General features: G+C 49.4%; 1 protein-coding gene and 1 pseudogene across 3 annotated transcripts in view; both read left to right on the top strand.

Moving 5' to 3' along the window:
• The window catches only part of NINJ2 (ninjurin 2), a 90,001-nt gene that overhangs the window by 71,988 nt on the left and 567 nt on the right, over positions 1 to 17,446 (top strand). For 2 of the 3 annotated variants that reach the window (XM_059683915.1, XM_059683917.1), the window contains exons 2-3: positions 16,203 to 16,434; positions 16,958 to 17,142. In XM_059683915.1, the coding sequence (XP_059539898.1) occupies positions 16,203 to 16,434; positions 16,958 to 17,124 (399 nt within the window). In that variant the 3' untranslated portion in view covers positions 17,125 to 17,142. Of the gene's footprint in view, positions 1 to 9,356; positions 9,726 to 16,202; positions 16,435 to 16,957; positions 17,143 to 17,446 lie in introns of those variants that run through there. The other variant, XM_059683916.1, reaches the window with a different exon arrangement.
• On the top strand, positions 1,778 to 2,127 carry LOC132226251 (small ribosomal subunit protein eS27-like; annotated as a pseudogene).

The following is a 17,446-nucleotide window of genomic DNA, read 5'->3' as shown; positions in this document are numbered from 1 at the left end:
AGCATTAGCCTGTGGACTGAAAGGTTCCAGGTTCGATTCCGGTCAAGGGCATGTACCTTGATTGCAGGCACATCCCCAGTAGGAGGTGTGCAGGAGGCACTGATCGATGTTTGTAATTTTCTCTTTCCCTTCCTCTCTGTAAAAAATCAATAAAATATACTTAAAAAATAAAAAAAGAATGGGCCTGGTCTAGCTGGTGTGGCTCAGTGGTTGAGTGTCAACCTATGAACCAGGAAGTCTCAGCTTGATCCCTAGTAGGGGGCGTGCAGGAGGCAGCTGATCAATGATTCTCTCTCATCACTGATGTTTCTCTCTCTCCCTCTCCCTTCCTGTCTGAAATCAATAAAAATATATACTTTTAGAAATAAAGAGTGGGCCTGGACAGGTCATTCCTTCCCTTCATAAACTAAACAACTTCTACTTGTCAGTAAGTGCCAACCTCACACCAGCGATCCTACACTGAAGGAGTTCACAGTCCAATGAGACAACAGACTAGTCATCTGAGGGAAGGTGTCATCGAAGGCCCCATGGTGAAATTAACATCCTTGATGGAAGGAAGAGCTTACTGGGCGGATGGCAAGAAAGGCCATAGAGAATATTCCAAACAGTGGGGACAGGATGTTCAGTCACTGCTCTACAAATATGTACCTGCCTACAATGTATCAAACACTCTTGCTCCCTCTGCACAAAGGCACAGAGGCGGCCGTAGTGCTGGAAAGAGGTGGTGAGGTGAAGAGTAATCAGAAGCCAGATCATAGAGCATCAGACTAAGACTTCTCATCTCAGTTCTAGAACTTAGTCAGATAGCTGTAAGCCCCTCGGGGGCTCACGTTGCTCATCCTTAATATGCAGCCCCAGCTTCTGTCCTTAGGCAGCTGTGCAAATTCTAGAAGAATACACACGCACAAACATTCTGTCTTGTACAACTGAAAGATCTGACAGCCTCAGGGCAATTTTTCAGTTAATGTATCACTGAAGTGGTTCCTGCCTAGGGGCTTCACTGTGGGTTCTCATTCCTGAACTCATTCCCCGGCTCCTCCTGAGCCTGCTTCCTGCAGAGGGTACAGCTTCCTGTTGGATCCCACCTTCATATTTGCAGTAGGCCCTAATCTTTTTGTTGACTCAGGTCAGGACTCTACTCCAATACTCTTTCACCCTGACAAAGATTCTATACTCTATAGGAAGGGCTGAGCCTCCTACCCTGACAAGTTGTTAGTAGCAGAATTAGAAATTGCCCCCTGATACCTACTGCATCTCTTTGGCCTTGTTTTTCCCAGACATTGGCATGGTCTGTCTCTATCCCTGGCAACCGTATCATCTGTTCACAAGTAAGAGTTAAAGGTTTAGAGGTGGGGAGGGTATGCCACTCCTCTCCACATGACTAGAGCCCAGTGCACAGCGTTCTCCAGTGAGCAGCAGTGATTCTCTCAAGCGAGCAGGGTCCTGGTAGCAGACCACTCTACTCGCCACAAAAGGGAATAGTTAAGTCCAGAATCTGCAGAGGTAAGGCAGGGGAGGGTGGGTGGGTGAGAAGAGATCAATCAAAGAACTTATATGCACATATGCATAACCCATGGACACAGACAATAGGGTGGTGAAGGACTAGGGCCTGGGGTGGGGGTGGGCTAGAAGAAGTCAATGGGAGGGGGAGGCGCGGGGAGGAGACATATGTAATACTTTCAACAATAAAGATTAAAACAAAATAAATAAATAAAAATGTAAAGTACAGGATCTGGCCAGGTTATCTCACCTTCTGGAGGTCAACCTTAACCCAAGATGCAAACAGTGACACAGTCACTGGGTTTCCCAAGGCCTGTGGTCCTCTTGGCAACAAGAAATCCTAACTTTCTGGTGGTGATGACCTCCCCGTGACAATATGCCTCTTGCTAAGGATCTCCTTCAGCTCTCTCCAGAAGAGAAAAAGAGGAAGCACTAGAAGTGCCTGGTGAAGAGCCCCAATTCCTACTTCATGGCTATGAAACGCCCAGGAGGCTATAAAGTCACCACCGCCTTAGCCCTGCACAAGCAGTAGCTTTGCTTGTTGGGTGCTCCACGGCTCTCTGTCAGCCAACAGGAGGAAAAGCAAGGCTGACAGAAGGATGCTCCTTCAGAAGGTAGCAGCACTAAAAGCACCTCGAATCGAGATGAGGGGGAAACCATCCCAATAAACACATTTTGGATATTTAAAAAAGAGAGAAAGAAATTTTAATACTTTCCTCCTGTACTTCCTGGTTGCCTGAGCTGGCTCCCCAGGGCCTGTTCCAACAGGCCCAGCACTGAGAAGGGTCCCTGCTTGGTTTAATGCTCTGATGTGGCCATCTGAAATTCTTAATAATATTGAACTTGGGGACCCATGTGTTCATTTTGTACTGGGTCCCACAAATTACTGTGGGTTACATTAGTACCCATTTGGAAACTTTTTTTTAAAATATATTTTATTGATTTTATACAGAGAGGAAGGGAGAGAGATAGAGAGTTAGAAACATCGATGGGAGAGAAACATCGATCAGCCGCCTCCTGCACATCTACTGGGGATGTGTCCGCAACCCAGGTACATGCCCTTGACCGGAATCAAACCTGGGACCTTTCAGTCCACAGGCCGACGCTCTATCCACTGAGCCAAACCGGTTTCGGCACATTTGGAAACTTTTCACCAGTCTCTCCCACTAGGGCAGTGGTCGGCAAACTGCAGCTCGCGAGCCACATGTGGCTCTTTGGCCCCTTGAGTGTGGCTCTTCCACAAAATACCGACTTCTGTGCATGGGCCACGAAGTTTCATGGGCCCGCACGTGGTATTTTGTGGAAGTGCCACACTCAAGGGGCCAAAGAGCCGCATGTGGCTCACGAGCCGCAGTTTGCCGACCACTGCACTAGGGTATTGGTTCGCAAGGCAGGGACTCTGTGATTCTGAAGAAATCTTCTTGTCCTTCAAGATCCAGCTGAGATGGCATTGATGCCCATGAGGTCTCACTAAGCTTCCCACATGGGTGTCCTGCTTTCCCACTCCATTTGTATATCTCACATGGCACCCGTCCCTTCCTGCAGTTCTCACAACCTCCCTGTCTAAATCATCACCTCTGTGCCATGCCCTCTGTGCTCTGACTTGCCTAAAGTAGATAGTTGCTCATTAAATATTTGTTGACTGACTGAAAAGCAAACAGAGCTATATTCTCAGAACACAGTCCAGGGCACACAGTGGGCATACAATCAGTGCTGCTGAGTCATCCACAGAGCAGGCCAGGTCGTTACACCACATGGCCATGCCCTTGCCTCCGCCAAGGCATCACATGGATGGTCACCCTCTCCTCTTCCTGCCCAGTGAGGATGGAACTGGGAGGTCCAGGGTGGTGCTTCTGAACTACAGGGTTTCCGGGTGTAGAGCGGAAAGGAGACTTGCTAGCCATCCCTATGGTTCCAAAATGCCCTCAGGGAAAATTATATTAAGAATCCCTGACACTCGACTTGTAAAGCACTTTAAATAAATAAATAAAGTTTGCAAGCCACTTTCATAAACATTATTCTCAAGCTATCCTGCAAATCAAGACAATCTTAAATAACAATTATGTGGTTGTTGTTTTTAACATTTTTTTCTTTTCCTTTTTTTTTAAATCCTCACCCAAGGATATGTTTTTATTGATTTTTTTTAGAGAGAGAGAGAGAGAAACATCGACATGGGAGAAAAACATCAATCGGTTGCCTCCCGTATGTCCCTGACTGAGGATCAAACCTGCAACCCTGACCAGGAATCCAATCCGCCACCTTTAGGTGTATAGGATGACACTCTAACCAACTGAGCCACACCAGCCAGGGCCAACATCATATTTTTTTACTGTACATGATCATGGAGGAAAAATTAGAAAATACAGATAAAGCAAAAAGGAAAAAAATACTTCAGATCCTAATGCCTAGAGATGACAATACTTTAGTCCATATCATATCAGATTTATCTATATATCTTTAAAAGTAGGATAATACTGTTAACGTAAAATAACCATTGAAACCTGTAAAGAATTTTGTGAGTTTATTTGAGCCAAACTGTCGACATATGCCGGGAAGCAGAACCTCAACGAATTGAGATAGTGCTCCGGAGAATGGCAGGGTTACATCCGTATTTATACATGAAATTCATTGGTGACAGATTTAAGGAGGTGGGATTAAGCGAAGCGGGGGGGGGGGGGGGGGGGGAGCGACCTCTGTGATAGGATAAAAAGTAAAATGATGGACACATACTTAGGTGGGTGCAGGATCAATTAACATGATAATGAAGGAATTTGTAGTATCTGTCCTGGCGCCCAGAACATTTGGTTGTGCTCCAGGGGCTCCAGAAAAAGGGAAGTTACAAGTTACCCAGACATTTCAAGGGTATGTTATCTTAGAGGCAAAAAGGCAAATGGGCTCAGTAAGGATCAAAGTTGATCTTGTCAGTGAAGATACTGGCGTAGGACCTAACTGCCCACCATAACTGCTTTTAGTTAAGGTTTAATTTCAGACCATCCTTTGTGGTTACTTTAGGTCTCCGAGTCTGCAAAACTGCCATGCAGGCCTCTCCTGAGCTTGTCAGGTCAGCATGTGGCCCCTTTCTTTCACAATAGTATCACTGCTTTTGTGATATTATTCCCATTTGACTAGGTAGCTAATAGAGGTCCCAGGTCACACAGCTATTGGGGGAGTGCTGGAACTGAGTGTCCATACCCCTGAACCAGGCTGCTGCTCAAACTCCAAAGAGCTGGAAAGATGGAGGCCTGCGTTTTATGGCCGTAGAAATGAAGCCCAGCAAAGAAGTGTCTGCTCTGATTGGGCTTAGGGGGTCCCCTAGTTTGCCATGGGTGAGGCTGGGCCGGGCGGCAGCTTGGGAGTTCCCACCTCTGCAGAACTGCACTTTGCCTTGTAGTAAATAGTCACAGGGACAGCAGGGGTCAGCTGTCAGGCAGGGGGCCCGGAGGGAGCCGCTGCCAGGTGCCAGGATCTGGCTGACCCCAGAGAGCAACTGGATATCTGTTTGGAGGCCTTGGAGGGCTCGTGCTCTTTGTATTTTTAGAAAGGGAGTAAGGACACAGCAGGGACCAGCAAGTGCTTTGTTGCCTCGGGGCATTGCCTGGGCTGCAGAAAAGGTGCTTCCAGTCTGGTTTGGGGCCAGTGGCTGAGGCAGGACTAGCCTGTCTGCCTTTCTGGTCAGGTATTGTGTTAGGCAAGAGGAAGGATTTCCTCAGGGTTCTCCACAGACCTTCCAGGAAGAGGGTAAAAAACAAGAGCTAAACAGGGGCTTTCAAAACAGCACAGTGGTTAAGAGTTTGTGCTCTGGCCTCAGACAGACCTGGGTTCAAATATCGGGTCCCCTAGCGCTAGCTGTATGCCCTCGGGCAAGTTATTTAATCTCTCTGACCCCACGGTTCCCCTGGTGCTGGCACGTGGTAAATACTGCATAAAAGAGGCTGTAAGTCTGGAAGAATTCGAGTGTGGGCTGTCGGACATGTTCAGCAGCAATCCGCTGTGGATTGCTTTCTGGAGAGTTCGGCATCCCTTTGTGTGTATGGACCAGACCATACGTTAGCTTCTGGCAGTGAGGGGGGAGGGGTGGTGCCCTCCCATTTTACAAAAGAGGAAGCTGAGAAGCACAGAGGCTGCATGACCGGAGGCCCCGAGAGCAGAAATGGGAGCCAGACTCAGTTCAGACCCCTTCACTCCAAGCGCAACGCCAGCCATTCACTCAACCTTTACTTCCCCAGCCCCTGGCCCACGACATCAGAGCTGCTGCTCAGAGTGCAGGCGTTGGGGCTGGGAGAACGTGGGATCCTGCACTTCACTGCTGCTTTTAAGTCCTGAGGAAGGGAGCGAGAGTGGGTGCGAGAACCAGGAGGGAACTGCTGGGCCAGGACGGGGAGAATAGGGGACTGGGGCTGGGGCTGGGGCTGTGGCCATCCTGGTTGCTTCTGAGCCCAGGCCTCACTGGACTGGCTAAAGCCAGCGGGGACATCTGCCGCGGAGCTGGCCAGCCCTTGGGGGCTGTTTCCCCCTGGCTTTGATCTGGGGACTCCTCTCTATCTTGATTTCACCTGCCCCTGGAGCTGCATCTGGGCTTCTTCCAATAAGTGTAGCAGCTTCTCTTCCTCGTCTACAGCCTGTCTCATCTATGCCAGGACCTCCTAGACACTACCAACCACAAGGAAGCACACACACACACACACACACACACACACACACACACACCCCCCACACACACTAATGCTGTGCTGAAGGGAGTTGGGAGTCCACATGCCCACGTAAGACAGCCATTTACTGGCACCCCCAGAGGGCTCCATATAAGAGGGCCACGGAGCACAGCTCATCATGGTCCTGCCTCTTAAGCCCTTTCTGAACAAATACAGGGGGTGACAAATGCATCATTCATTCATTCATTCATTCAGCATGCCAGGCTAGGTGCCAGGCTCTGGGATTTGGCAGTGAACAGGACAGATAAAGTCCTTGTTCCTGTGAAGTTTATCTACCAGGGTAGGATTGAAAAGGCCTTTTTATCTCCTGGCTTCCCTCTTTATCCACTTTGTTCTCTCCTAAGCCTGTCATTGTAGGGGTTTAGGGGATCAGGGACATAGGGAAGGCAGGGATCTTTGTTGTAGCTTAAATGTGTAGCACATGATAGGAACTAAAAACATATTTGTTGAACTGAACTGAGTAGGAATCTTGGCAGGCTCTCCACAGGGCTGGGTGGAGTGGGAAATTCACCACCTTCCCTTTTTTTCCCAGCTCAGTGTGATAGGAACCATTTTATGAGGTCTCCTCACCTGGACTGTAGCCAGAGATTATAGAAACAGTTCTTATTGCTTCTTATTCTAATTGTCTCAAATTCCAAGGAAATAATTCTTGCCTTTTGGAGACATATAATCTAGTGGGGACATATGAAATTCACACACACCATTATGTCGAATGTTGATATTTTGTGTTATGATTACTTGTTCTGAAAGTCATTTTTAGTTCCCTGTGTTTAGGCCTCCTATCTGGATTTGGGTTTCACCACAAAATCTAAGGTTCTATAGAATAAAAAAAGCCTCGGTAAATGTTTCTGAGTAAAGACATGAGGAAGATCTAAGATAAATGTATCAGCGGCTGGGCAGCCATAGGCACTGGGGAGACAAGCTGCTGGAGCAGGCTGGCTGCTTGTGCAAACTACTGAAACTGTTCAGCAGACAGCTGTAGGTAGGTTACCTAAGCATACTTCCGATGGGTGGCCACCTGCAAGTTTACGCAGCCTGTGCTTCCAGGGACTGGATGGCGGTGTGGTTAAGGACGCAGGCTCCAGAGCCTGCCTGGGTCCAAATCACAGCTCTAATACTTAACAGCTAGGTGATCCTGGGCAAAATTACTGAATTTTTCTTTGCCTCAATTTTCTCATCTGTAAAGTAGGTGTTGTTACAATAATTCAATGACAAAATCCATATGGATATGTCTAGCACTGAGTTTAGAAGATAGTAAGCAGTTTGGCAGGATGGTGTAGACCAGTGGTCGGCAAACTCTTTAGTCAACAGAGCCAAATTTCAACAGTACAATGATTGAAATTTCTTTTGAGAGCCAAATTTTGTAAACTTAAACTATATAAGTAGGTACATTGTTATTAACTTAATTAGGGTACTCCTAAGCTGGCCTTTGCTAAAAACATGGTGTTTTGTGGAAGAGCCACACTCAAGGGGCCAAAGAGCCGCATGTGGCTCGCGAGCCGCGGTTTGCCGACCACTGGTGTAGACCAATGGCCCTCAAACTTGAGCTTGCATTAGAACCACATGAAGGGATTGTTAAAACACGGATGGCTGGGTTCCACCCATTTCTAAATCAATAGGTCGAGGGTGGAACCTGAGAATTTGCGTTCCTAATAAGTTCCCAGGTGATGCTATTGCTGCTGCTGCTTCTGGCACCACAATGTAAGAACTATTGGTAAACAGAAGAAAGATATAGGTTTAGGATTTTGACACTGGGACCACCCCTTGGTATCTGGTGACTTCGGGCAGGTAATCTCTTTGAAACTCAGTGTCTTCACTGGTAAAATGGGGCAATTAGTACCCACTTCATGGGGGAGGGGGAGCTGACACACAGCATTATCTTTATTTAGGTTCTGTTTTTTAAATTTTAGCTCAGTTTGTTGGCCCCTGAAAGAGGAGTCAGATTACAATGAGCACAGATGGTCTGAGTGGGCTTGGGGAATGCACTGGGAGCTCCAAAGTGGGGCCTAGAGCAAAAACACCCAGGAGCAAGGTGCTACTGAGGAAAGTGCTCCTGTTTAAGGTGTGTATTGGGAGAGAGCAGAAAAATTCTTTGGAAATTTCTATGTAACAAACCCATGATTAACTTTGGACCCTAACAAATGAGTGTTTCCTGAAAGCCACTGACATGGTGACCTCTTGCAGGGGAGGTGGAAAATGCTTCCTAAGGAAGAGCAAGCAGGTCCCATGGGTTTCCTATCGCAATCCCTAAGCCTTCCCGTCTCTTCTGCACACCCTGTTTCCGTTTATATGTAGCCCCCTTTTGTTAGAGAGAAACCCTGTCGACCTCATGGATTCATAAATGGATCCAAGCACTTGGGTTCCTGTCCCCTGGCAGGTTGAGCTCACCCAGGGCCTGCAGAGCTGTTTTCTGGCGGGGGGGCCCCTAGTGGACGACGGAGGCACTGCAGACTTTCCCAGAGTGGGGCTGCTTCCATGTGCCTTGTCAGTGCTGCAGCTGTGAAGCCTGGGTTTGCAGCTGGGGCAAGGGCTGGAGCCTCACAGCAAGACTGTGCCCAGGGCTCGGAGGAAATTTCCAGGCCGGTTTGGTGTTATCATCAGAATAGCACGCAAAAGACACCCCACCCAAGTGGATTAGAGACTGCTGATTTTTAAGGGCAAGATTCACTGTCTTGGCACTGGAAGGATGCAGTCAGAGCTCTTGCCCCAGACACAGGCCTCAAGGGTCTGCGCCTTTGCAGGTTTTGGCCTGAAGACCAGGGACAGCTTCCAGCCTGAGTCATTCATTCCCAGAGACAGGATACCAGGGAGAAAGGGCTATCTCTGGGCCACAGCCTTTCATTTTAAAGGCAAAGATTCACTGTCTGAATCCAACTCCCCTCACCCAGAAGCCATTGTGCCTGAAATCCCATCCTTAAAGATCCTTAAGATTTTTGAAAAAATCTTTTTGAAGTAACTCAAATTAAAAAGGCAATCATCTATCATGTATTTATTGTGGCAAGTCACTGAGCAAAGCACTGTGGGACCTGGGAATATGGAAGGTGGAGTCCCTGCAGTAATGCAGGCAGTGATGGGCCGTCTAGAGAGGTCTAAACAAGGCCCAGGCCAGCACAAAGAGGGCAGCCTTTGCACAGGGCCTAGGTGGAGGGTAATGGGGACAGGGTCTAGAAGGGAGGGAGGCTTCCTTGAGGCCGGGGTAGCATGGAGAAGAGAGGCCTTAAGTCCTGGAGCAAAGGACGGGGTGTGTTAGGGAACAGTGAGTAATCTGGTGTGACCCAGTACTGCTGAGCAGCAGGGAGCCTGGCACAAGAGAGCCCTGAGGAGGGTTAGCCTCTGCCCCATCCCCCGTGGGAGGAGGAGCAGGATCCAAGCTAGAGCGGTGGGTGGAGGCCGTTGGGAGCATCTGGAATGCCCAGTCACCGCAGAGAGCGTGGAGACCCAGTGTAGGTGGGCTTGTCTGAGAATTTCCTCTCTGAGACATAAGCCTGGTGCAGCTTCAAGTTGAAACTCACAGAGGTAAGAAGAGAAGGTGCCTAATGGAGTAGAGAAGAGACATTTCAAAGACCATGGGGGTTGCTGAGAAGACAAAAGGTGCCTTCAAAATTTGGGCTGAGACAAGCCCTGAATCAGAACACATTATTTAAAACGCCCCAAGGCCCACAGGTGGGAGTATAATCCTGAGTGGGAGAGATTTTTCTTTCATATTTGTTTAAGTACTTTCACCCACATTATCTCATTGATCTCTTTAACAGCACTTTGTGCTAAACAGAGCAGATATTATTCCCAGTTCACAGGTGGAGAAGGTAAGGCCTGGGTAAGATGAAGTTATAGCTTCTGCTTTATTTTAACCATTGGCCTTTTGGGAGTGCACATTTGTTTTTGTTTTAAATTTGTATTTTTTAGTTCAAACATTCACATTGTTCAGAATTCAAAAGACACAGGTAAAAGTCTCTCTTGTCTCAACTCTGTTCTCCCAGGTTGCCTCCTACCAGTTTGAACCTAAGCCTTTGACTCCAGGTATAGTGCCCTTTCAGCCACAGGGGTGCCGGGGCTCAAGAACACAAGCCCACTGCAAATTCAGGAAAACCTAATGCTGCCGTGGTCCAGCCCCAGCGGGTCCAGGGGTCCCCAAAGGTGTGGACGGAGTCGGTGAAGAAGGAATGTCAAGGAGACAGCGTTCAGTTGATCAGCAGCCTAGCCAGGACCTCTAGCCAGGATCTTTAGCCAAGTTCTGGTCTGGATCTCCAGCCAAGTTCTGGTCTGGATCTCCAGAGAGGTTCTGCTCAGGTTCTCCAGTCAGGTTCAGTCACCAGGTTCTAGTCAGGCTCTCCTGCCAATCTCTGCAGTCAGGTTCAGTCCAGGATCCCCTGTCATGCTCTCTCGCCAGGCTCCGCCTCCAGGCTCCGCCTCCAGGCTCCGAGGCCAGTCCCTGTCCAGGATCCTCCGGCATGCTCTCTCCAGCGAAGTTCTTCTGTCTCTAGAGAACGTTCTGTGTAGGTTCTGTGCCTAGGCTCTGTCTCTCTTGGTCCTGTCTTCCAAGCCCTGTGTCCTTAGTTCTGTGTTCTGAGTTCTGTCTTGTTACAACTGTATTTATACCAGTTGATTCAATCCTATCAATCTCTATTACAAAGGTTAGGGCGTTTCTTATCTCCATTCCAGGGGGTAAAGATTATGTAGCTTAAGCATGATTGTTCATAGTTAAAGTGATTAATTACCTGCCTGGCACTTAGTTGAGGGGTTTTATTCCCTCCCTAACTTCAGGGGAAAATCCCTACCTGGGGATTCAACCTTTCTCGGAGAGGTGACCTTGGTTAAAACACAGCGCCAAGAAGGTGAGCAAACATATTAAGAACCGTATGCCATATATGCCAGATCCCTTGAAACAGCAAGGATGGACCGGCTCCCGGCATAATGCAAGCCCCACTCAGGTAGAGTTGTTTTACCTCCTCTTAGCAAGTGTATATATATGTATCCATATGGGACTATTTAATTGTCTTCTTTCATCTTTAGATTTTTATTTCATTTTATTTTTTGTTAATCCTCACCCAAGGACATTCCTCCATTGCTTTTTTAGATAGAGCGGAAGGGAGGGACAGACTGAGAGCGGTAGAGAGAGAAACATCAACGTGAGGGAGATACATCGGTTGGCTGCCTCCCTGACTGGACAGGGGAATGAACCCGCAACTCAGGCACGGGCCCCTGACCTGGAATCAAATCCCAGACCCTTTGGTTTGCTGGCCTATGCTCTAACCACTGATCCACCGGCTAAGGTTCATCTATATATTTTTATCTTTAGATCCTAAACTCCTTGGAGCCAGGGAGTATGTCTTCAACTTCTGGGTGGTAGCAGAGTAGGGGTTAAAATTACAGTCTCTGGCACACAGAGAATTGGGGTAAAAACTGTGCTGTGTGAACTTGGGCAAGTTACGTAGACTCTCTGAGCCTCTGCTTTTTCAACTATTATTAACATGTCCCCACACCAACTTCACAGGGCTGATGAGGACTAGATTCAATGGCTCATGTCCCGTGTTTAACCTTATACCAGGCACAAGGTATGTACTCCGTAAGTGAGAACTACTATCATTCCCCGTGTACTATGAGCCTACTGTGTGTATGACAGTATGACAGACCCAGGTACCCTTTCAAACTTAATTCTGACAGAGGATTAGGGACCTCGGGCACCTAATTAAAAACAAATTGGCAGAATAGGCTACCCGACCAATACTCTTCCTGGGCTGGGCCTGCCCGCCCTTTATGGAAAACCAGTCAGCCAGAGCTCTGGCTCAGCGACTGCTCTTTTTCAGGTGAGACCTGGCTTCCCTGGATTGTCAGTCATTTTGAGACCAACAGAAGGGTCAAGAGGCCACCACCCCTGAGCTTACTGTGTTCATAGCCTTGAGTTTGAATTGATACGCAGGGAGACTGCCATATGGCTTTTCTTGGGGCTGACAAGAATGACACATTAGAGGGTCACCAATGCCCTGGGGCAAAGTGACTCACTGGACCTGCCCCTGGGCCTGGCTCTACAGCTGTCTGACCTTTGCCTCTCTCAGGGAAATACTCTCAGGCCCTGATAATTCTCCACTCGGAGGAGGGGCTTCCCCACCCCTACATCACTCTTTGTTAGAATGACCCAAGGAACGACTTCCCCCGCCCTACCCCCTCCCTTGTCTCACAGAAAAGGAGCCCAAGTGATGGGACCAGGCTCGCTCATGCATCTACTCTGTAGCAGAACCAGGACTTGAACCTGGGCCCAGGGTGCCTTCCGTGATACTTTCCTGGCTGCCACAAACCCCCACCTCCTGGCGGCTCCTTTCCCACAGGGCACCCACTCACTGCGGCCACAGGCTCCAGGTCCTAAACACTCTGAGCAGTGGTTCCCACGGCCTTCTGGTAGGACAGTTACCCCTTTGAAATCTTGTTCCAAGAAATGCAGAATGCTATCTCAGAGCTTGTGGTCCCCATAATGTCAATAAACAATGAAAAATTGTTTATTTTTCTGTTAAAAGAGGCATTCCTTTCCTAGGCAACAAGTTTTGTAAAGAAACAGAAATAATATAGGCCATCAAGGATTAAGAGATAAAGAATGAGCAATGGAGCAATCCATGACTTCAAGAGCTGGAATCCACACCAACCTGGGGAGCGGGGACTTGGCAGGAGAGCTGTTACCCAGGGCTGTCTGAGCTGGAACCAGAGGGAGGGAAATGGTGGTGCCGGGAAGAAAGGCAGACTGGGATCCGGGTGGAGGGTGTCTGTCGTGTCCCCAACCCCCTTGCATCACCCTGCCCGACTCACCAAACCCAAGGCCTCTTGTTGCCCAGAACCTCCATGTGCTCCAGAAAGGAACTCTAGATCTACACCCACCTCCCCCACACCCACCCCTGCTCCAAGCTCATATCAACCAAAATCCCCCCTCCGTGTTCAGGTGTCATTCATTGGTTGGCAGGATTGGAATAGGTTGCTTTCTGGAATAGGGACACTGGAATCTCTGGTGTGGCCACCTGCTGTCCTCCAGGACGGGGGTTGGGTACGGTGGAATGGAATAAGACACATTGAGAGCTAGATCTCAGACTCGAAAAAAGAAGAGCTTGCAGTTCTGTCTTTCCTTTTGAGAAAGATCAAAGTCTCATCAGTTTTTCTATAGCTTCCACCCCTCCAGAGATGGGATTTTTTCCTCCTGTTTTATAGATGTGGAAACTGAGGCCCCAAGTGCCAAGCCCAGAGGCAGATCTAGGCCCAGAAGCCAGAAAGAAGTCCTTGTCCCTCCAGCCCCTGCTCTGAGGAACCAGAGGAAAGGGGCTGGGAACTAGGGCAGAGCAAGTGGGTTTGAGGGGAGGGGAGGCCCCAGCAAGCTCTGTCAGATCCTCAATGCAAGCTGCTCCAGAGCTGCCCATCTGCCCTGGGAGAGGGCAGGGGCCAGGGTAGGGAGCAGGCGAGGCAGCGATTCCTAGTCCCGTGAAATACCAATGACTCAGGCTGGGTGGCTCCCCTAGCTGGCCCAGCCCACATTCCCGGGCCTTTGTTCAGGCTGCCTGAGCCTAAGCCTTAAAGGGCCAGCTCCTAGAAGCAGGAGAGGGGGCCACCCTGCCCATCACCCGGCCTGCCACCCTGAATCCTTGTTGGGTTGCTCCTAATTTCTGGGCATGGGGTAAAAAGGGTGGCACCTTGTGGGATTTGGGTTCATCCAATCGAATTCTCAGGCTATAAAAGGGGACCCTCAGGTCATTTCAGTAAGCCCCCTGCCTCAGGGCAGGACTGCACCTAAACTGACCAAGAAGGATGAAGAAAACTGTTTCCCTCCCTTTCAAAGAAACTTTTTCCCGGGTCTCACAGTCCCAAGGCAGGTAGTGCTGGTTCCCCACCCAGTCCTGGCCCCATCTCAGGACTGGTTTATCCTTGGATTTTCATTGGACACCCGTTTGATGGGCTTCAGGTTGGCCTATCCAGACTTGTGAACCAGGCTCCCTGTCTTGGGCCTCCAGGAAATCTAGGTCCCACAGGAGCCTGGCTGTCAGTGGAGTCCTCGGGAGGAGAAACACCACCCGCCACCAGGGCAGCCTGGGTGCCCAAGTCACTTCTTTGGAGGCAGCGCGACACCATGTGGACATTGTGGAGAACTGGTGCCTTCGGGAGCTAGGGCGGGCGCACACTGCAGAGCCTCCCACCACCATAGCTGAGACGCATCCTCAGTTATGGAGCAATCCTGAACTGGCACAAATAAAAATAAAAGCAGGCCCTAAATTAGGGCGGAAAAGATGAGGCTCTAAGATCAACTTAATAACAAAAGCCTAGAAGTTCTCATAAAACTTACAAATGGCAATATTTTTTCTTGAGGCCTGGGGACATCTGTGTCCCCAAGTCCCCAAGTCCCCACCCCCTCACACACTATTTGAATGTAAGGTTTTGTCTACTTTCATATACAACATTTCAGAGAAGGGGTTTTCTCCCTTGAAGCTTTCACAGTAATTTCACAGTTTATCAGATCTTGAACCGAGAGCTGGATTCGGAAGAAGGAACAAGTGCAAAGCTTGTAGCTACTGGGCAAACTGATGGTGGGATGAGGGGGAGGGGGGGGGCAAAGCCAAGTGGGGAAGCGGCTTTCGGGCAGAAGCACTTTGAATTGTGGAGAGGGCTGGGCTGCTCCACAGACTCTCACTTAATATGTCCTTTGAACCCAGAATGAACCATTGCCAAATGGGCTAGACAGCCGTGGGCAAACTACGGCCCGTGGGCCGGATCCTGCCCGTTTGAAATGAATAAAACTAAAAAAAAAAAAAAAGACTGTACCCTTTTATGTAATGATGTTTACTTTGAATTTATATTAGTTCACACAAACACGCCATCCATGCTTTTGTTCCGGCCCTCCGGTCCAGTTTAAGAACCCATTGTGGCCCTCGAGTCAAAAAGTTTGCCCACCCCTGGGCTAGAACCACAGGTTTTAGCCGTGGTGTTATTGTGGGCTATTGGCCTTGGCACCCCGGCACTAACCGAACAAGCCCAGCATCCAGGAGCATCCAGAACCCTTGGATACCCACTCCATCTACCCATCCATCCACCCACCCACTCAACAGCTATCCTGCTGCGGTCATCTGCTGAGGTAGCTCCCTGCCCCAGGCTGTAACATCTCTCAAAGTCCTTCCTTGCTCTCCTTCTCACCACCACTCAGGTTCGGTTCCTTGTCACCCTGACCCTAAGTCAATACCATACCTTTCAACAGGTCTCCTGCTTCTGGGCCCTACTGGGCCAATCATCCCAAGCACCACTCCTAAATAAGTCTCCCTAGCATGGCCCCAAGTTCTCCCGAGTGACGGCAGTGTGCCTGCAGCACCCAGCCTGGATTTCCTGGCTCGGCCCAGACGTCCAGCCCATGTGCCTGCATTGTAACTCCATCTTTTGGCGTTCGTGACTTCTTGAGGATAAGAGCTTTATTTTATATTTCAAAATCAAATCAAGTGTAAAAAACAAAGGGATTTTAGCATACGTGCACACACACATACAGGTGTGTTTTGATTTGGGCCTGTGTTGGACAGCTGTGGCCCAGTGCCAAGGGCTGAGTGGGATCAGAACTCAGCTCAGGATCCTTTTGCTCAGCTGTGCAGCCGCCTTGGGGCCACAGCACCCTGGGAGAAGAGGTGCCTTTCCTATTGCGCCCAAGCCTCCTGCTATTGTCTTCTGAGAGGCGCTGCTCTCAGAGGAAAACAGAGTGGCCCTGGGCCCGGCCCAGCCCAGGTAAAACAGCATAAAATGAGTAAGGCACATTTTAGGAGCAGCTGAGACTCCTCCTGGCGTCCTTCAGATGAATGTGTGAAGGTGTGTCAGAAGGGCGACTCTACCCACTGTGAAATATAAATTACAACATAACACGATTTCTTTCAGGCCATAAAACTCAGCAGGGTGTTACCTGCCCTCACCTGGTTAGGAGTGAGTTTTAGTAACTCTCTCTTCTTTCCCTTCTGGAGCCTCCCTGGTAAACCTGTGCTTTCTCCCTTACAGCCTGAGAACCCCAACCCCGGGAGGAGCCAGCCCATCAACCTGAACCATTATGCCACCAAGAAGAGCGTGGCAGAGAGCATGCTAGACGTGGCTCTCTTCATGTCCAATGCCATGCGGCTGAAAACGGTGCTGGAGCAGGGGCCGTCCTCTCAATACTATGCTACCCTCATCACTCTCATCAGCATCTCTCTGCTCCTGCAGGTCGTCATCGGAATCCTCCTCGTGGTCATTGGTGAGCCCAGGCCTGGAGTTGGCCCCAGAGCCCCCTAGTGGGAAGATGAGCCCCAAGTGTCTTCCCTGTACCACCCTGCTTTGTACATGCCTACTTCTCAGCCATACACGAACCTGGTGTAAGCCCTCTGCACCTACAAATGCCCAAGTGACACCTACAGAGTGATGAGAGGCACCCTGCCCTACCTCTTGGTGTTCCATACAGAGGCCACTCCACAACACTGCTGAGTGATGCCCTCACTAACTTGTAGCAGAGTCCCATATCACCTGTGTGAGCATGCACCCCACTCAGAAGATCCGGTGGTAAGTTCCCAAACCCTGATTCTATGAAGCATCACATGGATGCCCCCATACTGATCAGTGAGGGAAGAGGTGTCCAATGCAATGGCACCACCTCCCTTGACTTCTGCCACATGGATCTCTGAGCTGCCAGACTTTCTCTGAACTCTAGTGGGTTTTGTGAGGGAAGCTTCAGACTGTAGCCCCACCCTGACTTTTACGTCTCACTCTCCACTTCTCCACAGCACGGCTGAACCTGAATGAGGTGGAAAGGCAGTGGCAATTAAACCAGCTCAACAATGCTGCCACCATCTTGGTCTTCATCACTGTTGTCATCAATGTCTTCATTACAGCTTTCGGGGCACATAAGACAGAGTTCCTGGCTGCCAGGACCTCAAGGAATCCTCTCTGAATTCAGCTTGGAACCCAGGTGAGGGAAGCTGAGAGGTCCTCAGGCCCAATGGCTCCCTCAGGTAGCCCTTTTCTCACCTCTGGGGGTTTAGGGTAAGAGAGAAATCCTTGCCACGCAAAAGGAGAAAGTAGATCTGGGACAAGGAGGGAATCCTGGAGAAGAGCTTGGATGGGGACTCAGAAAGGCCCCCAGTGCTGGTAATGATTCTTCTCCTCTAGTTTAGGCTCGGGTTTTTCCATCGCCTGAGATGGGTGGGAAGCAACGTGGATAGTGGTTGGCTCTAGCCCTCCGGCAAGAGGCAAGATGGAGATGTGGGATTTCC

The sequence above is a fragment of the Myotis daubentonii genome, chromosome 2 (genome assembly GCF_963259705.1).
Source record: "Myotis daubentonii chromosome 2, mMyoDau2.1, whole genome shotgun sequence".
Taxonomy (NCBI): Eukaryota; Metazoa; Chordata; class Mammalia; order Chiroptera; family Vespertilionidae; genus Myotis; species Myotis daubentonii.
The sequence above is the reverse complement of the archived record's forward strand: the minus strand, read 5'-3'. Positions and strand labels throughout refer to the sequence as shown.